The sequence below is a fragment of the Cavia porcellus genome, unplaced genomic scaffold, assembly GCF_034190915.1.
Source record: "Cavia porcellus strain 051 isolate PalLab524CR breed Dunkin Hartley unplaced genomic scaffold, mCavPor4.1 scaffold_6, whole genome shotgun sequence".
In the NCBI taxonomy this organism is placed as follows: domain Eukaryota; kingdom Metazoa; phylum Chordata; class Mammalia; order Rodentia; family Caviidae; genus Cavia; species Cavia porcellus.
The window spans coordinates 94,411,962-94,432,739 of record NW_026947489.1 but is presented as its reverse complement, the minus strand read 5'-3'; the positions used below and the strand labels follow the sequence as shown (position 1 = coordinate 94,432,739).

Genomic DNA, 20,778 nt, shown 5'->3' with positions numbered 1-20,778 from the left:
GGGTGGGGTGGTGGCCCCTGGCCTGCGGGTGCAGCAATCAGCAGGTCACTGATGTGGGCACACACAGCTGGCAGGCTGTCACTTGTAGAGTGGCCAGACTGAGAGGGTCCCGGATGTAGGGATTCTCACTTGGAAAGGGCAGGCCAAAGGAAGAGCCAGGTGGCAGCTTGCTTAGAGCCGAGAGAGAGCCGAGGGTGCTGGACGTGGGAGAACCTGGATGTCAGGGTAGAGACCCAGATGTCCAAGCCTCAGGAGACTCCAGACTGTATTTCTACCCAGGGCTTTATTGAGGTTGTCTCAGAAGGAGACAGAAACATAAGGTGCAATTGTACATGTGACTACTGTGGGTGTGTGACATCTTCAAGATCTCTGATTTGGGCCCCGAGGGGCTGGCCGGCAGGGCCTGTGCCACCCAGTAAGGCAGACGGTGAGGATGCGAGCCTGGCTCACTGCTCCTGGGTGCCCCAGGAGATGTAGTCGGGCCGCGTGGCCGCATGGTACTCGTCAATCAGCTGCTGCACGATCTCCCGGGATGTGTCCATCTCATCAAAGTTGTCCTTGAAGATGTCCTCCTTCCGGAACTGTTCCATGAAGGCCTCTCGCTTCCGAAGCTTGTCGAACTGGCGACAGGTGCGCTCAAAGAGCTGGGGCAAGCAGAGCCCAAGAGTCACAGGGACGTCAGGGTGGGGAGCACAGCCGGGGACCCACAGGGACCGAGACCCAGGCAGGCTCACCGAGGAGATGCTGGTGTGGTTGGCCATCATGAGCCCGCTGACCCGGTGGGCAGATGGCAGGTATGGCGACTTCCTGGACAGCGCCACCTGGATGCTGGCTGGGCCCCAGGGGATGAAGTTGGCCAACTTGCGCTCTCGGATCCTCTGCAGGCTCTTGTGCACCTGGCCGGGCACAGGGAAGGGGACGCTTGCGGCCTCCTCTCCCAGGCCCATGGCCAGGAGGGGCCCGGGCCGCGCCTACCTGCGTGGGGTCCACCTCGCCCTGGATGATGTTGAGGATGGCGATATAACAGTGGTTGGTCTGGCGGTCCCGGCCCGTGGACACCATCACGTTCTTGGGCTGCAGCAGCCGCCGCATGACATCCAGCACCGTGGTCTTCCTCACGCTGGCCACCTGAGGGGGAGTGGGGGTGCGGGGCTCCAGGTGGCACTGAGGCCCCAGCACAGGGTGGCTCCCTGGGTCCCCTCTGCCCCGGGTCTCTGCTATAGAACTCAGGCCCTCGCCCGCAGCTCAACAACCCCTGCCCTGGCACAGAGTGGGGCTGGAGACCCAGAAGCGGTGGCCACGCTCACCGACTGGTCCGTGGTGAGCGGGGTGTAGCCAGTCATGAGGAAGTGCAGCCTCGGTGTGGGGATGAGGGAAGCGATGAGGCCGATGAGGTCGTTGTTCATGTAGCCAGGGTAGCGCAGGGTGGTGGTGCTGGCTGACATGATGGTGGACACCTGGGGCGGGGCAGTATCACGGCTGGTCTGGGGGACCTACCTCCCAGCTGGCCGTAGTGTGGGGGTGCCCAGTGTGGGGGCTGAGTCAGCTCACCAGCTGGTTGATCTGGGAGAAGGACGGGTTCTGGATATGCAGGCGGTCTGTGGCAATCAGATTCAGGGCTGTGTTGTCCAGCACCACCTGGGGACAGAGGAGAAGAATGACAGGGACAAGAATATCCAGAGCTCTGCATGAGCCAGGCTCTATGAGCCCCAGGGCCAGTAAAAGGGATCTGCTCGGCCCAGTGACTTTGGGACCAAGGCCAGCCGAGCTCCATCCTCAGCCCTTTTTCTTTTTTTTGAGACGGTCTCAGTATGTAGCTCAGGCTGGCTTTGAACTCACTGTGTAGCCCAAACTGGGATAAGACGCATTATCTTTCTGCTTTGGCCTCCCAAGTGCTGCAGTTAGAGGCATGAGCCTCTGGGCCAGTTAAAACTGACTTTTTAAATGCCCACAAATGATAAAACAGGGTCTGGGCAGGGTCTGATAAAACAGGGAGGCAGTGGGGATGCAGTCCCTCACCACGCAGTCCGCGTTCTGTGTGAGCCGCTTGAGTGTGAGCAGGGAGTTGTAGGGCTGTACCACCACATCGCTCATTTCGTCTTGGTTGGGGAACACAGAGTACGTCTGCACCAGCTTCTTGGGGTACCTGGTAGGATCAGAAGAAAAAGAGGGGAACAGATTGAAGGCTGGGAGAACACAGGGCTCTCTAGTATTCTAGTGGGAGTCGCTAATGCTGGATGCAGAAATTGGAGCCCCAAGATTAGTCATAAAGGAAACTTCACTCCTGAAAGTCTACAATCCAGAAGAGGAAAGGGCGGAGATGTTGGGGAATTTGGGTTTCCAACTCCAAACCTGTCTACTCCGGCTGAGCTTCTTCAGCAGGGCCCAGATTCTAGGTTCTGGCTCCAAGCCCTGGAGTGTGATCAGTTTCCCCAGCTCACTTCACTGACCCCGTTCTAGGAAGGTAGGGTCACTGGGGCCATCTCATCCCAGCCCCCACAGAGACTTACCTGTCATTCAGCCGCTCTAAGAGGTAGGAGCCCAGGCCAGAGCCTGTCCCCCCAGCGATGGAGTGACACAGCACAAAGCCCTGCATGGGAGGGGCATAGTCAGTGACATGGGCTCCAAAGTTTCAAACTGATCCATCACACAACTGCCATGACTTGTGTCTTGCTGAACCAGTCCCATCCCCTCATGGGTATAGATAAGGACACTGTGCTGTGTCTTCAGCAAGGCCAGGGGGCTCCTGTCCCCAGGTACAGGGTGGCTCATGTGCCTAAGAGGTGGCTTTAAAAGCAGTGCCAGGCTTTCTCCATGCCAGGCCTGACCAGCACAGCCCAACACGCACCTCCAGACTGTCACTCCCGTCTGCCTCCCGGTCAATGATGTCAAAGATGTCCTCATGGATCTTCTCTCCCTGCACAGATACAAGGTCAGTCAGAGTGGGACAGGATCATGGGACAAGTGCTCTGACCTAAGAACAACCTTAGTGTGCCACTGCAGGCTGAGCCCATGGGCATTACACTAAGCCATGCCCTAGGTCCTTTAATTTGTGTTTCTTCCTCTCATTCTGAAACAGGGTCTGTCATTAAGTTGCCCAAGCTCGCTTTCAACTTGCAGGCATCCTGCCTCGGCTTCTGAGTGTTGGGATTACAGGAGTGCACCAATACACCTGGCTGAAAAGCTCTTCTATGGTACAGAGCTGCCTGGACTTTTAGAGGCCTTAAGAAGCAGCATGGGAAGATGGTTACCAGTTGGCACTGTACACCCAGATGGCCGGGGCTCATACATCAGCGTTAGTTCTGTGCAATTCACTGGCTCAGGTAGATTACTTAATCTTTCTGCAACCAAATTTCCTCCTCTGTAAGATGACACAGGCCTACAATCCCTCAGGGGAAATTCTTGGGGCCAGTTATATGTTGGAACTCAAAATATTTCAGGTTTTAGAAAGGTAGTTTGGTACATACAATGTACATGCAGTAAAATCCTGAAGGGGTCTAGGGTGTATTCATCAAGCACATTAGCATTTTTGTTAGTTTGTTAAGTTGGACAGAAACTGTAAAATTGTCTCCACTGAAAGCTGGTTTTGTTGTTCAAGAAGTGATGGATTGGGGCTGGGGATTTAGCTCAGCCGCCTAAGTGCCTGCCTTGCAAGCAGGCAGTCATGAGTTCGATCCCTGGTACCGATAAAAACGAAAAAGACAAAAAAAAAAAAAGAAGTGATGGATTATGGAAAGGCAGATAAGACACTGTGGACCTCTGGGCCTTCCCACTAGGGCTGCTGAGAGGGTTAAAGAGTACACAGGACCCACTCACTGTTCTGGCACACAGCCCTCGAGCACACAAACATCCCAGATCTGGTTTTACCCTCCTTTAGGAAGTCACAGTGGGTTGTGGTCCTGGCCACAGGAACGAGCAAATGACCTGGGAGAATCCACTGGCCCAGTTGTTGCCAGCGCCACCGCCGTGCTCAGACAGATAGATGTTCTCGGGATTGTAGAGCTTGGCATAGGCAGAATTCTGAATGGAGTGGATGACGCGGGGTTCCAGGTCCAGCAGCACTGCACGCGGGATGTAGTGCTCGTCGTCTGCCTGTGGGGCCCGGGAAAGCCAATAGGCTGTCACTCAGAGTGGCCACGCTGCCACCCCGCGGTCCCCACTTCAGCCTGCGGCTCTGGCCTCTCTGCCGACCCTGCACCCGGTTGCGGCCGTCCCTGCCGGCCCTGGGCCCAGCAGGCCCTGGCCCAGGCCAGCACCTGGTAGAAGAAGACGTCCTTGCGATCAGTGCCCTCGGTGGCGAACTCTTCCACGATGCCCTCGGGGCTGATGCCATGCTCCGCACACAGCTGCTTCCAGAACTCGAAGCCGACTGTGGGAGGGGAGGTGCGGGTAGGAAGAAAGAGGATTCCTGGTATGGACAGGTTCCGGTGGGCACCTGGGAGCCTGAGCGCCTGGGTGTAGGCATATCAAACGTCAAAGCGTCGGGAGAAAGGGCGGTACCCGGTGACTGGACAAGACGGGCCCCGGGGGCTTGGACACTGGACACTGGGTCGGGGACTCCCGGCTTCTGGGGAATTACGATCCTGGAGGACAGATGGGAGTCCAGGCCCCCACAGTGCCATCCCGTTCAATCTAAGAGCAGTGGCTATCGGGGGGGTAGAGGTTTGCTCACTCTGATTGCCGCACTGGCCCAACTGTAGAGTGATGATTTCCCTCGGCATTGCTCCTCAGGAACTAGCTTTGCAGCCACACAAGCCAGCACGCTCGCCGCAAAACGCAGAAGCAAAACAACCCGCGGCTCCCGCGAACACTTTCTCTGCTCCAATAAGAACCAAGCACAGAAGATAGCACTTCCTTAATCCTGTGGCTTCATTTCTGCAGATTACGCGTGCGCATCACGACGTCCTTTGACGCAGCGTCTATCCTTTTCCTTTACGTGTGCACGCTAGACGCTCTGCGCATGCGCATCGCAGGGGAGGCGGGCTGCGGGCGCGGTACGTCTGCGCAGTTGGTGTTATTGTGACCGTCTCCCCGCGGCCCCGGATGTTGTGGCTGCCCGGGGAGATGGCGGAGGCTGAGGGGCTGGCTGCGGCCCCGGACCCTACTGTAGGGTCGGCGTTTAAGGGCCGTCGAGCCCTTTCGGGGTCCTGGGAGCGCGACCAGCAGGTGGAGGCGGTGCAGCAGGCCCTGGTGCAGGTGTTGGGGCCGTACGAGCCACTGCTGAGCCGGCTCCAGGCGGCCCTGGTGTGGGAGCGGCCGGCGCGGAGCGCGCTGTGGTGCCTGGGGCTGAACGCGGCTTTCTGGTGAGAGAACCGGACCTCAGAGCCCTACGGAGCGCGGGTCGTCAGCTTCCCGTGCTCTGCCTCTCGCCTTCCTGCTTTCCTCGGCGCCTTGCTTCTTCCCGTGCCTGCCTCGTTTCGCCACGATCTTTCTTTCTTTCCTTCCGCCCCATCCCGCGTCCAGCTGTGGCGCCCCGTCCTCCCCAGGGCTCTCGGCTGTGCCCCTGCTTACCTGCGTCCGCACATCTGGCCAGCGAGGCCGCCTCTTGCAGGCCAGGGAAAGCTGTTTCCCTTTTAAGGCTGTCGCCTCGCTTGTTCTCCGTCCCAGTTGAGTTGGTGACTGGCCCCAAAGATCTTCGTAGTGGCGATGGGAGGAGAGGCGCGAGGTCTGGCCTAGGCGCCCATAGATGTAATAAGAAAACAAATCGGATGAGTTAGTACAAACTAGCATTCTCTACATCCGCGCCAGTGCAAGCCTGCAGAACTGCAGCTTGGGAGCAAAGCAGTGTACTTGTTTAAAGGACAGTTAGGCAACAGTGCTTGGGGGATTCCTCCTGTTTGCAAAGCCACGTGTAATTACAGCTTCTTCCTGTCCCAAGGAATTAGAGAGTAGGCGGTCCTCAGGTGCGGTTTATGAAGATGAAGATGGAAATCGAGGGTGTGAGATGGTGCTAGTTTCCAGAACGGGACGCTTGGCACTAGAAATAAGTGTCAAGTGTCTGAGGGTGTCACACGCAGGAAGACAGATCTGCTGCCCCTCCCCTGAGTCGTCAACCCCCCCAAAGGACTTAGGTCTTTGTGTAATGTGCCAAGCATGGCTGGTGTCTATTAGTGACGTGGAAATATTGACCAAATGCCAAAGGAGCTAACAGGTAGGGAGCTTCTACAGCTGATTGAAAATAAGGCTAAGCCGGGCGTGGTGGCTCATGCCTGTAATCCCAGCACTCGGGAGGCTGAGGTGGGAGGATCCTTGCGAGTTTGAGACCAGCCTGGCCTCAAAGAGAGCTCAAGACCAGCCTGAACTGCATAACGAGACCCCATCTCAAAAAAAAAAAAAAAAGAAAAGAAAGCTAATGTGGAAAAGCCTGAAACTACAAAGTGTGCAGTTTTTAGCTGTGTCATTGGTAAAAAAAATGGCTTTCTTGCTAGATGTGGTGGTGCATGCCTGTAGTCCCCACTCTTGGGAAGCCTAGGCAGGAGGATTGCTATTTGAAGCCAGCCTGAACTATATAGTGAGACCCTGTCTAAATCAACAAACAACAAATGGCTTTTTTTTTTTTTTTTCTCTTAAAAGCTCTTGGTTTTAAAATAAAAACATTACTGGGCATGATGGTGTGTACTTGTATTCCCAGCACTCAAGAGGCCAAGGCAGGAGGATCATTGCAATTTTGAGACCAACTGGGCTACAAAGTGAGCTCAAAGGCAGCCTGAACTGTATAGTGACACTTTGTCTCAAAAATACCAAAAAACAAAAAAAATTAAAACATTATCTGAATAAGTTTTCAGTGAACTGAAGGCAAACAAATAATTGCAAGTTGAGTGACTAGAAGACATTCAAGTGTTTAAGTCAGTCCCCTCCCTGTTTAAAGGAGACTGAAGTTAAAAGGTGTCACAGCAGTCTCTGGCAGTCTGGCTTCCAGAGTATGCTGCAAACTTTTTAAGACAGAGTCCTGCTCTTGTTCAGAAGAGCCTCAAACTCTTGGCAGTCCTCCTGCTTCACTGAGATCACAGGCACAAACACCATCATCATCTGTTTTTGGTAATGCTTTTTTCTTGACCCCAGGTACAAACTTCCTGGCACTGCTCACTCTTAGAAACCCTTGGCTACATCGCCTCATTCAGGAGTGTTTACCCAGTCCAAACCATTTCCTGTGTGGGGTTTGGAACCTCACTAAACCAGTTGATTGAATACGTGCTCAAGGTCTGCATACAAGGAGCTGACCTGACTGGGGGGACATTCAGTTCCATAGCAAGTTTTAATTTGCTGACACCTAACAGTGCATTTCAGTTTCCTAATGTGCTATGTTTAGGGTCCTTCTCAGAGCCCCTTTTACCCCTGGGTCCCTTATGGCGTGTGATGGGTCTTTATCTCTGGAATTTCCTGGTAGTTGTGTGCCGAGAATCCAGAACACAGTCACCCTTATTACTTTCCCTTCACACTCAGGAGCTGAGGGAGAGAGAGAAGGAGGTGTGATTTGAGATGGAAGGGTAGCTGGATCTGCCTCTGATAGGGAGGAGGACAAGGTGTGCTCAGGCTTGGAGCCTCGGGCAGGGTGGCTTGGAGTCTGCAGAATCTTCGGGGAAGGGAGTGTCCTAGGAAGGAGTTTGGGGTTTAACCTGAAAGACTTCTCCTACCCATTACCTCATGCTGAGCATGAGTGTTCACGTTTACTTTGGAATTTGGAAGAGTGACTGTCTTGGTTACTTCTCTGTTGTTGCTGAGATAATACCTGACACTCAGAATGAAGGAAGGAAAGGTTTATTTAGCTCACAGTTGGTTCTGGTTTCAGTCCATACTCAGCTGGCTCCAAGGCAGGGGCAGAGGTTCCTGGCAGCCACAAGAACAAAGGGGAAAAGAGCAAAAAGAGGAAATGCAGGCCTCCTTTCCTTTCTTCCGTTGCATGCCAGCTCCACCCCTGGGCAGGTGCAGCACTCTAGCGCCAGACAGCGAACCAGTGGCAAACGCTACATAGACTCAGCTGCCTCTATGACTGGAAGTCTGAAATACTTAATTTTTCTTTCATTATTTGTTATGAATAGTGGTACATCGTGAATGTTTTGTGCATTTGAGGTGTGGACAGGAGTACAAAAAAAGTCATCAAGTTCAGGTAGGTAGTTCTCTACCCGGGGCTTTGCCAGGCCTCTGAGGAGCCCTCTTACATCTTAGGTGGATGAGTGAGAGACCCATTAAGTGGCTCCTGTCTGTAGCATCCCAAGGCTTTCCTCCCCCATGTCTTCAGGTTTAGAGGAATTAGAGGTCGGGCTGGAGGTATTCCCCGCCTAGACTAGCTCTCATTACCTCTGGCCATATCTATGGGGTGACCCAGTTTTCCCTTCTGATAGTGTGTTTTTCCCCCAGTACTGGGGGATGCACTGAGGGCCGTCACACTTCACGACATCCCTAGGCCTTTGGGGAAATTTTTTACACGCCTATCACCCCAGCACTCTGGAGCCTAAGGTAGGATGCTTGCCATGAGTTCTAGCCTGTGCTGCATAGTGAGACCCTGGCTCAAAAAGCCAAAAAACAAAAAGTTTCTTTCTTTCATTTTGGCCAGGGTCTCACTAAGCTGCCCAGGGGATTTAAACATCCTATGAATCTAGGTGTTCTTTGAATTAGGGAGATGGCGTGCAGCCTACAGGCTGAGGCCCTGTGGTGATCTCCAATGGGTCTGATAGAGTTCCTAGACACAGAATGTCTGCAGTTGTCGTGGAATCTTGTTTTCACAAATGAAAAAAAAAAGGTGTTTCCTCTTTTCCCCCAAAAAGCAAAAAATAAGCTGGATGTGGTGGTACACACCTGTGATCCCAGCGCTTAGAGGCTGAGGCAGGAGAATCCTGTGAGTTTGGGGCCAGCTTGGGCTGCATTGTGAGACCCTGCCTCAAAAAAACCCCCAAAAGAGTTCCTGAGAGGTAGCTAAGGGCACACAGCACTTCTGATTGTCAAAGAATCCACGGTGAGATGGCGTGTGCCTGAGGGTCCAGCTCCTCTGGGTGTTGAAGGTGAGGGGTCGCAGGTTCAGTAGCTTGAAGCCAGCACGGGTGAGTTACTGAAACTCCTCCATCCCGCAGTGAACGGACTGGGGATGTCACCCATTGGTTGAGGGCTTGATCCTAAGTACTGCAAACGAATATAAAAACAGTCGAGAGGGACAGGAAGTAGAAGGAAAACTCTACTCACTGAACTTGAGCGAAAAGCAGCAGAGGGGTTGTTAGCGGGTTGCAGGGTGCTCCTGTGAGCCGGGGTACTGCTGGGGAGGTCGTGGTTCACTTCGCCCCTGTGCCTCAGTTTTGATCCTTCCAGACCAAAGGGTTGCGTGCCTTCTCCTTTCGTATGAGGCGAGGTCCTCATGGCTGTCTGGTTTCATTTCTGCTTCTGTGCAACGACAACTATCATTATGACTCTAATTACGGGACACAGGCTGGGTTTTCTTTTCCTTTTAATTTACCAGCCTGGCTCGTGAACCAGACAGCCACGGTGTCATACAATAATGGGCTTACTGTCGCTGCAGGACAGGAGGCTTTGTTCCCAAGTGGCCCTGAGACACGCTGGCTGGCTGAGCTAACAAAGGTCCGAAAATGGTGTCTACTTTGGTGGAAAAGGGTGGGGCGGTCAGTTAGAACAAACGCTACTGCTACTGTAACCTGGGCCGACAGACGCAGTCTGCGTGTGACCACCCTCCGAAAGAGTGCTGCTCCAGTTCCTCATCTCTTTCGGGACACCAGATTGCTACCCAAGTGACAGTTTATTTATTTTAAAACATTTGTATTAATTCATGTTTGCAGAAGCCGATTATATTAATTATGGGAACAGAACATAAAGGTGCTTCGTAGGGGTCTTGCCCTCAGGGCTGTTTTATTTAAATGGCTTGGATTTTAGGTCTGCATGAAGTGAAGGGACAATTGACAAAAGGAAGAAAAAATTTCTGTAGCATATATGTGTATATATGTGTGTGTAACTCACAAGAAAGTTTAAAAATTCAAATATAAATGACATGAAGTTACTAATTTCTGCTTAATGATATTTAATTCTGAAGCATACATGGAAAAATAGAGCTGAGAGCTAGGGAGTGATTGTTCAGTGATGAGAGGATGTGGATTAGGTAATGGTGACAGCTGCGCACAGCTACAGACTGGAGCCATCAACTTCAGGGCCAGCAATGGACCTCAGCAGCACGGTGCCCGCAAGCCTGAGATCATGAGTTCGGTTCTTGTTACTAACCTAAATAATAAAAGCATTGACTTAGTGTCAGGGTGAGTTATATCACACTACCAGGCCTTTGGGCTGTTCAAAAAACAGTGTTAAGGATTGACATCAAAGAATAAAACAGCAAAATAAAGATAGATGATAGGAAATAAGGGAGATAGGTATTTTACAAAAGATGGAGAGGAAAGGCTGGGGATTTGGCTCAGTGGTGTAAGTGCCTGTCTGACAAGCATGAGGTCACCAGTTTGATCCCTGGTACAAAAAAAAATTTTTTTTATTTTGATGAAGATGGGTATGGTGGTGCAAGCCTATAATCCCAGCACTCCTGGGCCTGAGACAGGAGGATCGCCACAAGTTTGAGGCCAGTGTGGACTACATAGTGAGTTCAAGACCAGCCTGGACTACAGAGAGACTGTGTTTCAAAATAAAGAGAGAGCTGGGGATTTAGCTCAGTGGCATAAGAGCCTGCCTGGCAAGCACAAGGTCATGAGATTGAGCCCTCCTAACACAAAAAAGGAAAAAAAAAAAAAAAAAGCGAAGAAAGACTCACCGGCTGGGCTTTGTGGTGCTCACCTAGCATCTCAGCACTCAGGACCCCCAAGCACAAAGGTGTTGGGAGTTCCAGGCCAGCCTGGGCTACATAGCAAGACCCTGACTCAAACAACAAAACACCCAAGGGTGGGGCAGATGAACTGAAGTGTGCAGTATGGCCCCCCCCATGAGGAAACTGTTACCTGTTGCAAACAGGTGGTGGTAAACATTACAATGGCGGGGGCTGGGGGGGCCTGCAGGGCAGCTCTTTGCACCTTCCTAACACCCCCCCTTCTCGCCCCCCAGCTGTCTTCCCTGTGCTCCAGAGCGGACCTGGCCTTGCTCAGATCTGTGCTCACCACCATGATTCTTTTTGGCATGGCTGTTTCAGAGTGAGGCCCCCTTCACATTTTTTATTTAACTTTTACTTACACTTTTTAAATTTTCTTTAATAAGCATGTTTGTCTTTAGAAATAAGGATAATTATTTTTAAAAAGCCTAGATCAGAAGCCAGATGTAGTGGCCCACACCTGTCATCCTAGCCCTCAGGAAGTTGTGGTAGGAGGATCATTGGAAGTTCAAGACCAGCCTGGGCTACAAAGTGAGCCCAAGGCCAGCCTGAACTGGGTGGCGAGATCCTGTCTCAGAAGAAGAAGAAAGAAAGCAAGTGTGAATCAGGCCCTGCAGCCCAAGGACGGAGCCCTGTCCAGCAGGTGGCTGAGGCTTGTGTGTCTGGCCGAGCTTCTGCGTGTGGAAGCTGGCCCGGCCTTGCCCTCTCAGCCTCCCTTTGCTGCCCTGTCTGGGGGCCGCTGTACCCCTTTGCGCAGGGCTGGGCCGTGAGGAGGGCACCGCTTCCCAGTGTGCTGCATCTGCTGGACTCCAAGAGCAGCAGCAGCCGCTGCCTGAGGTCTGTCAGGCTGGGGTGGAGACTCCCCTTCTACCCCCGATTTTTCCATGCCAATCTGATGTTTCTATGCAGTTGGCATCAGTTGGAAGGAGGCAGTTTTCCTGAGAAATGTTACTTTCTAGCACACGGAAAAGCTCCTCTTCCTTGTAAGGTCCTGCCACACGTGTTCAAAAAAGATACTTAGGCTCAGTCCTGTGGGCCTGGGTACCCTTGGTGGCTGGGCTGGGCACATGGGGCATAGCAGTACCCCCTGGAGTCTGACACAGACACACACGCCACATGCCACATGCAGGTGTGCTCTTAACCAGCCACCTCCCTTGAGCCCAGGCCGGAGGTGCCCAGCCGCATTGCAGAATCAGAATGGAGTTTAAGCTGCTTTGCCAGGCCACTCTCTGAATTGTCGGGGTCTGGGAGCAACAGTGTTTCCATTGCAGTCACCTTGGGAAGAGCACCTGCCCCTTCCCAGACCTGCGCAGAAGGGAGATTGGCCTGGCCTGGACGGTGGTGGGGGTGGGGGCCAATTCCGGCCTCTGCTGCTCACGCTGCAGCTGCTGCTGGGACCAGAGCCCCGCTCAGCCTGGCGTGGCACTGGCCAGGCTCTGGCTTGTGACATTCGCTTTCCCTGGGCCGGTGCAGTGCGGTGTAGCAGAGGTTCACGGCCTGGTGCAGCTCTGGAGGCCTTTCCTGCTAAGTTGCTTTCAATCTCGAATGTGGTTTCAGTGTCCTTTAAGGGGCTGGTGGGTGAAATTGGGACGAGGCTGCCACTGATGACTGGATTCTTGATTCACTGCCCTTCCTCCCTTATTTTTGTATCATGTTTAAAGCAATGTGTTAAAAATTCTCACTGCTAATGTGTGCTCACATTTATTTAAAGCATTATATTACCCCATACCAGAGGCCCGAGCTGAGGCATTTGCAGCCAGCCTGAACCTGTATAGTGAGACTGTCTCAAAACAAAAAAGCAGGAGCCCAAAAATGGCCTCAGAGTTTAGAGTTTCACTAACAATGCCTGTGTGTGTGTGTATGAATATGCATATAAAAACCTGGGTGGAACTTTTATTTAAAAAACCGGGACTTTTTTTTCTCAGTGCTGGGGATCCTAGGTCCTTGTACAAACTCCTGATTTTGCAGAGTAAGGAAAGAATTCCAGCCCAAGAGTTGCTCTGTGATCGATGGCACCAGGCCAGGATTGGTGCTTGTGAGATTAGTTAATGCCATAGTAGATGAGGACACTGATTCATTCCAGAGCTCCTGACTGATGGCGGCCAGCCAGGTCTCAGCCCGGGACTTTCAGAGTTCTGTCTCCCACCCAGCCTGTGGTGCTGGAGGTCCAGTGACTCCCTTTAACTCTTTTTTTTTTTTTTTCCCTTTAACTCTTATCTGCTGGGAGTCATTGCTTTTATAAAAAGTATAGTGTGAGTCACCAAAGAAATTAGATGTGAAAAGACATAGAAAATGCAGCTCCTGTATAATAGTAGCTTCAAAATGGTTTGGACAGCTTGCTGTAAATATCTGAACATTTACTTTGAATTTCTGTACCTCATCATAGGCTACTGGGATTCCTGTGGGCAAACACTGGCACAGGATATGTTGCAGAAGCAGTGGAAGAACTGGGCTCTGTTTTCTTTTTGGTGTTTTATAGTTTATTTATTTATTTAGAGGCAGGGTCTCGCTGTGCCGTTCAGGCTGGCCTTGAACTCACTTTGTAGCTCAGGCCAGCCTTGAACTCACAGGGACTCACCTGCCTCAGCCTCCCAAGTGTGTGGAAGACAGGTGTGCCCCCCCCCCCGCCGTGCTGTTTTACATTTTAAACATTTACAGAAATAAGGAGAATAATACAAAAACTCCAAGTGCCTGTCACCCAGCTTCTGCAGAGCACACCTTCATGTCAGTCCTCACAGTTTCACACCTTTCTCTTGCCAGACTATAATCTTGAAGGAAATCTCATATTTCATTTAATTTACTAATTTCTTTACATCTTCCTGTGCATCTCAAAAAGATAGATATCCCTAAAACATTAAGCGGCACACCTGAAAATCAGTAATGTCTCATTGTCACTGGAAGTGCTATCAGGGTTTACATGTCCCAGCTCATTCACACATGGCAGCTTAGGGTTGATTTCAAGTAGGAAATTGTTCTTCATTGATTTTTACTTACTTACTTTTTCCTTTTTTGAGACAGGCTCTCACTATGCAATTGAGGATGGCTTTGAGCGTACTTTGTAGCCCAAGCTGGTCTCAAATTTACAGTGATCCTCCTGCCTCAGCCTCCTGAGTGCTGGGATTATGGATGTGTGCCACCATGCTTGGCATCCTTTTTTTTTTTGGTACGGGTATTTGGGCTTCTGAAGGGATAACGAACTGCAGCTTTTGTGAGGCCGCTGGCCTTCTCTGTCCCATCACTGCTGGCATGGTAGGACATCTTTTTTTTTTTTTTTTTTTTTTGGTCTTTTTCCTTTTTATTGGTACCGGGGATTGAACTCACGACTGCCTGCTTGCAAGGCAGGTGCTTATGCCGCTGAGCTAAATCCCCAGCCCCTGGTAGGACATCTTTTATCAAGCGTGGGTGCCTGAGCTTGGCCTTGCTTGTGGGGAGGTGCTGGCTTCCATGCATCGTGCTGGGGCCTCTCCCTGCCCTGCACAAACCCATGGGCTGGGAGGGGGTTGGGCAGGTTCCTGGATGGTTCTGCGCTCTGCATTTACTGAGCAGGCAACCCTGGCACCAGGCACACAGCCACGTCTGTAAAGCTGTGTTGACTACTTAGCATCAGGACAAAGGAACCAGAGACCAGGACGCTGGTCCAGGCCTGTGTCCCCTCCCCCAGGCTCTCACCCAGTTGCTGATCTGTGTCTGCCCTCCTCAGGTTCTTCGCGCTCACCTCCCTCCGCCTCGTGTTTCTGCTTGCCTTCAGCTTGATGATCCTCGTGTGTATCGATCAGTGGAAGAGCAAAATCTGGCCTGAAATCAAAGGTAAGTTGGTGGTGTTTAAGAAGTGAAGCGGAAATGGGTGATTCGGTGGTGTTTGAGAAGTGGAGTGGACATGGCCGTTTGTCCTTCTTGCCTGGAGTTGGGGGCTGGGAGGTGTGCATGGCCCTGGACACTGCTTTGTGCTGGAGTCATCTGCCTGGGAGACGCCAGGAAGGAGCGGTCCTGCCTTCCCATGGGCATGGGGCTGGGAGTCCGTGTCCGCAGCCAAGGAATAAGTACCCCTTCTTCCTGGATCTGATCTTTACTAAGAAAGCATCAGTCTGCCTCTAGAATGTCTTCCAGGTCCAGGGGATGCCAACACAGTGAGACTATTGTAGAGAAGAATTCTTTTGGCCAGCTGTGGTGGCCCACACCTGGGATCCCAGCACTTGGGAAGCTGAGGCAGGAGGACCACTGAGTTTGAGGCCAGCCTGGGCTACATCACAAGGCCTTGTGTCAAGATTGAAAAAGATAAAATGAAACTTTGTTGTGTTTAAAATTGCTCATTTGCAAAGCACTAGGCTAGATGTTATATGAATGCAAGGTGCCAGCAGGTACGGTTCATTTCTTCAGAGATTACACACAAATACAAATTACATGGCAGTTACTGGAGAATCCTGGAGGCGCCCCAGTGGGCCCCAGGCCTGGTGCAGTTGGTTGTGTGTTTTGCCCCTGGCAGGAGCCCAGGTGAGGCAGAGTGGGGGGTGGGGTTCTCAGCTAGGTTAGCTTAGGGAGCCACAGCTCAGCGCATCTGGTAGGGTACAGAGCACATGGGATAGCACAGGCTGGGGAGGACTGAGCAGTGCTGTGTCCAGTCCCACGTCACAGCTGCTAAGGAGAGGGGGTCCGCAGGTAAAACTGAAATCCGCTGGCCCCAAAGTGATCCTGTCCCACAGAAAAGTGAAGCAGGAGGCCAGAGGACCCGGTAGAGGACTGCAGCAGCGTCGCTGTGGTGAGGTGCTGGTGAGCCATTCCAGCTGGGGACTCGGTGTTCAGATGCGTTTATGGCTGGCAGGGAGTTGTGAGAGACTTCCCACAGTGGGGCTGTCAGCTGAGGGGATGCGAGGGCCTCTGCAGTCCACTTGGAACCAGTGTTGCCCCAAGTGAAGCAGGCACAGCCCCTGCCCTGGCTTGTGATGTGGCGTCTCCTGGTCCCCGGCTGTTACTATTCCTTTTCCCCAGACTCCCAGCAGGGGCTGTCAGGCCGCAGCCCACTAACCCTGTTGTTTGTTTTAATGTTGCAGTGCCGAGGCCCAACACACTGGACAATGAGAGGTATGGACACTTGATGGTCCCTCCCCTGCCAACTCCCTTGCAGTGTCCTAGCTAAGTGCGGCTGACCCCATGCTCTGGGCACACAGTGGGAGCTGAGGGCCCAGCCTCTTCTCATTGTCCTTGTAACAGACACCAAGGCCCAGGCAGCAGTGTGCGTGGGGACGGCCACGTCCTCTGAGCTTTGTCCCAGAATGTGCCCGAGACTGGCTACGTTACTGGCCCTCGCATAAGACGTGGGGGTGGCTGCCTTCTTGGCCTCCTGGCTTTTATACCAGCCCCTCAGTGTGCCCTGTGACCTCTGGCTACTTAAAGCTCCTGGCCAGAAAACGCTCTGGTTCCTGCCATTGGAAGCCAATGCCAAAGGTTGCTCTCATGTCTGCCACTCCTGCCCACGCTGGCTTCAGTCCCCTTGCCCTGCTCATGGGGCTGTGCTGTGTCCTGGTCTCCCACACTGGTGGCGGCCTCCCATCTGGATATGCCTGCTCTCCCAGCCCCCAAATTCAGCTCTCAGCCTGGGGGGCAAAGAGCAGAGCTGCACTTCCCTCTGCAGCACCTGGAAGCTGCAGCCACCCACACAGTGCCCACTCATGACTGCCCCCCTCCCCCACAGCTGGGGCTTTGTGCACCCTCGGCTGCTCAGCGTGCCCGAGCTCTGCCGCCATGTCGCCGAAGTCTGGGTGAGCGGGGCTGTTTTCATGAGGAATCTCCTGCTTTTCAAAAAGCAAAACCCAGGCAAGGTAAGCCCTCTGTCCAGCATGCTGAAAGGAAGCAGGCCCTGGACTCAGTATCCGCTGTCCAGGCCGAGCAGGGAGGCTGGGGCAGCTGCTCCATCCCCCAAGCCGCCCTCCCCTTGCCCTGCCTGCTCCTGTGCACTCTTTATGTGAAACTGATGGGCTTTGCATCTCATGGCGTTTGCTTCCTTAACGTCCCCACGCCAGGACTGCTTTCCAATGCATTTCTGGCCAATTCCCGTGCACACCCATTTCTGGCCTGAAAGATGCAGCCTCGTGGGGTCAGCTACAAAAAAGGGGGTGCCTGCAGATGGCTCCCCTCCCTCACAGACACAGGCAGGCACACCGGTAGTGCTGGCCTATCCAAGCTTCACCTAGGGACCCCAGCTGGGCCCCCAGGATTAACACCACCTGCTTCCTTCCCAGTTCTGCCTGCTGAGCTGTGGGCTCCTCACCTTCCTGGCCATCCTGGGCCGATGCGTCCCTGGGCTCCTGCTGTCCTACCTGCTCCGTAAGTGTGGGCGTGCTTCATGTCTCCACTGCCCCTGGTGCCCTAGCTGCGGCAAGCCTCATGGCTGGGGCAAGGCCTGCGCTAGCCTGCCTCTTCAGAAAGCAGCTTTCTTGGGTCCCTGTGACCTGGTCAGTGCCATGGAAGTGTCCCCACCTCTGCAGTGAGCTTCTGTGACTGGAGTCCATTTGTCTCTTGGCTGTTTGTGGGTACTAGGGGTCATTGCCTGGGCCCTACACCTATCAGGTCAGCGCTATAACATAGCCTCTCCCAGCCAAGGCCGTCTCCTACCATACCAGGTTTGCAGATCCACTGACCACCAAGATGTGGCCAGTGCAGATAACTGCCAGCTGCTACTTATGGAGATTTTCAGAACAGGACTTCAGGTTCCTCTACTAGGTCCTGCCAGAGACACAGCTCAGCAGCACAGTGCTGTCCTACCTTGGGCTGGCCAGCACAAGGTCATGAGTTTGATTCCTGATACCAAAATAGAACTCTCTCCTCGGTCCTGCTTTCCAGGAGCACCTACCCTCCCGAGAACATGTGTGTCTGTTTCTTCACTTCTGGTCGGGGCTAGTGGCCCTGAGTGTCAGCTGTGACTATCACATCAGAACCACACATGAATGCAGCCCAGCTTGTGGCTTGGTGGCACCCATGTGCGAGTGACCACACTGTCCACAGGCAGTGGCCCAGGTCCGCAGGCTCCCTGTGCTGCAGAACCAGGAACGCCGGAGCCCCACCAGGCAGTGAGGGCAAGTGGGGTGCTCCATGCTACCTGTTCCCACATGTCACATCCCCTCTCCTGTCCTCAGTTGTTGCAGTGCTATTGTGGCCCCTGACTGTGTACCACCGCCTGTGGGACTGGGCCTATGTACGCCTAGAGCCGGCTTTGCAGCGGCTGGACTTCAGTGTGCACGGCTACATGATGTTCCGGCAGAGGGAGCGGCAGCGTGAGTGCCCCAAGGGGCAGGTTGGCTGCGGGGGGGGGGGGGGGGGGGCACTGCGGAACTGAGAGACACACCCAGCCAAGGAAGGTGGGTGTCAGGCTTGTCCCTTGGTGTCTCCTGGGGTGGATGGAGCCCTTCCATGTGCCCAGGCCCGGCCGATGTGTTTTACCCATGACAGTCCTTAGAGGTGAGCAGTATCCCTCCTCCCCCAGCTGAGGGCCCTGGGCTGCTGCCTCCCACTGCGCTGGCCTCTCTCTATCCCTTTCAACTTTTTCCAGCCAGGCTTTGTGTTAGGCTGTGGCCAGGCTAGTTCTGGGCCAGGTGGTCAATCGGTGTTGCCTGGTTAACCTGCTGTGTGCTCAAGGCTGCTTGTGTGTGTGGCACCTGGCAGGGGTGCTGGGGAGCGATCCTGCCTTTAGGCCGTGCTCCTCAGAGAGAGGCATCATGGCTGCCTGGTCTACCCACAGTGCGCCGTAGAGCTCTGCACCCGGAACGTGCTGGGGACAATGGCAGTGACAGTGAGGAGGAGTTGGCCGCCTTCTGTCCTCAGGTATCCACATGTGCCACTGCCCCACCAGCCTCCCACCAGGCAGGCACTCACACACAGGTGGTGTCACTCACAGGCCTGCATGGGCCCTGAGAACTGAGGGTCCCTTGGTCCTGAAGATGGCACCAATGGCACTGAGCCCAGGGAGGCTCCCAGTGGTCGGTGGCTATTCCTCACGCACGTATGGGCTTTTCTGTCCCCAGCTGGACGACTCCGCCGTGGCCAGGGAACTGGCCATCACAGACTCGGAGCACTCAGATGCTGAGGTCTCCTGCACAGACAATGGCACCTTCAATCTCTCTCGGGGCCAGACGCCCCTAACAGAGGGCTCTGAAGGTGAGGGAGGGAGGCCTCCGTGGAGGGCGGGGGTGCGGTCATGGCTCATGATGGTGTGGGAGAAGCCTCCGGGGGCTTTGCAGGAAGACACAGGAGACGTGAGTTGCCTTCTGGAGGCCAAGGCTCAGACACCTGTGTTCTCCCAGACCTAGATGGGCACAGTGACCCGGAGGAGTCCTTTGCCAGGGACCTTCCAGACTTCCCTTCCATTAACGTGGACCCTGCTGGCCTGGAAGATGAGGACGACACCAGCATCGGGATGCCCAGCCTGATGTTCCGGTCCCCCACTGGGGCTGAGGCTCCCCAGGCGCCCCCTGCAGGCCGAGAGGAGGCTTCACTGCCAGAGCTCCTACTGGGCACCCTGCCTGCAGGCTCCGCCCTCACTAGCAACCTCGCCAGCCTGGTCTCCCAAGGTGTAATCCAGATGGCCTTGGCAGGGGCCTCCCAATCAGGCCCTTCTGTCCCCTTGTCCCGGAGAGCGACCCGGGGTGTCCTGTGGGCTCCCAGTTCTGACCTGGACACAGATGCCGAGGGAGATGACTTTGAGCTGCTGGACCAGTCGGAGCTGAACCAGCTGGACCCTGCTGGCTCCAGAAGCCATTGAGCGGTGGGCTGGAACTGTGCTTTCCTGCAGGATGCCCAGCCTGCTGCCCAGGACTATTTGTGCTTCACCATGAGGGCACACGCTCCCCAGAAGGTCCTGAGGAACCGAGTCAGGAAGGGGCGCTGGGGGCCCTCACAGAGAGCCCAGCCCACCCTCACCCACTCCTCTGGAGTCCCAGCCAGGCAGCAGCAGTTGTTCTGTCCTTTGTGGACCACGGTGTGGTGTTTCCAGAGCGAGCCCATCCCTTGGTTCTGCAGAGCAGGCCTGCACCCCTTCCCACCTGTCCTTGGGCCTCAACAACAGACCTTGAAGTACTGCTTGTGAGGTTCAGGCAAGGTGAGGACTGGCATCTTTCACACGTGGGTCACAGGGGCCACTGTGAGGCGTCCCTGCCCACTGAGCACCCCGACCCTCCTGGGCTCTGTGGTGTCTCTGGTGCTGCTGTCCCTGGCTCCTTATACCCTCAGGCTGCACAGTGAGCCAAGCAATACTGTGTCCATCCTGGTGTCCCTGTCCCTCCCCAGAGCCTCCTGGAGAAGCAAGAGCACCGCAGGGACGGCACAGTAGCACTTTACAGGTGGCTTTGTGACAAGCACCGCAGGGCCAAGGCTGTTCTCCCCTGGTCGGTGAGCTGCATGAGGAGCCTGCCGACAGGAGCTGGGAAGTGACGCCTCTGGCCTTTACTCAAATCATGTGTCACAAAAACCCAACTGTCACTGGCTCCAAACCTGTGCCAGCCTCACCTCTGCCACAGTCCACAGAGCTTAAGCCAAACTGTTCCCATGTCCCCACTGCTGCCAATCCTCAGGGACCACTTGCCCGTGAGAGGTGTTCAGCGGAGCCCAGGTGGCCATCACAGGTGGGGTATGTTCACCTGTAGCTCTAGGCAGACAGATGGGTGACCTCCCGGGGCAGAGCTGGGTGTGTGGGTGGTCACCACTTAGGAAGATTCACCAAGTTCTCCCACAGGCTGTAGGGCCACAAGGTGTCTTAGGGGGCTCTGGTGTGGAGGACATGGAGGTGTGGGGGAAAAGAGTGGAAGGTCACAGGGGAAGGAAGGAGAGCTATACCACCCTGGCTTTGCCCCCAGCACGCCCACCTCGAGGCTGCTTCCTCCACTGTGAATGGGGTGGGTGGGATTGGTGGTGCTGGGGAATAAATCTCCGAGAATCATCTTTTAAGTAGTGCTGACCTGTGTCCTCCTTGAAGAGCTAGTGCTCTT

General features: G+C 54.1%; 2 protein-coding genes across 2 annotated transcripts; one reads left to right on the top strand and one right to left on the bottom strand.

Moving 5' to 3' along the window:
* Nucleotides 1-264: 264 nt before the first annotated feature.
* On the bottom strand, nucleotides 265-4,900 carry Tubg1 (tubulin gamma 1). Its single transcript, XM_003466996.4, has 11 exons — nucleotides 4,673-4,900; nucleotides 4,257-4,369; nucleotides 3,925-4,092; nucleotides 2,849-2,917; nucleotides 2,511-2,590; nucleotides 2,020-2,146; nucleotides 1,552-1,638; nucleotides 1,308-1,457; nucleotides 976-1,128; nucleotides 735-896; nucleotides 265-644 (listed from the first exon to the last, which is right to left on the bottom strand). Exons 1-11 carry the CDS (start codon nucleotides 4,719-4,721, stop codon nucleotides 447-449), a joined length of 1,356 nt encoding a protein of 451 aa, XP_003467044.1. The 5' UTR covers nucleotides 4,722-4,900; the 3' UTR covers nucleotides 265-446.
* A 104-nt stretch (nucleotides 4,901-5,004) lies between these two features.
* On the top strand, nucleotides 5,005-20,737 carry Retreg3 (reticulophagy regulator family member 3). Its single transcript, XM_003466995.5, has 9 exons — nucleotides 5,005-5,303; nucleotides 14,505-14,611; nucleotides 15,853-15,883; nucleotides 16,494-16,620; nucleotides 17,041-17,125; nucleotides 17,935-18,072; nucleotides 18,537-18,619; nucleotides 18,820-18,952; nucleotides 19,099-20,737. Exons 1-9 carry the CDS (start codon nucleotides 5,044-5,046, stop codon nucleotides 19,554-19,556), a joined length of 1,422 nt encoding a protein of 473 aa, XP_003467043.2. The 5' UTR covers nucleotides 5,005-5,043; the 3' UTR covers nucleotides 19,557-20,737.
* Nucleotides 20,738-20,778: the final 41 nt, after the last annotated feature.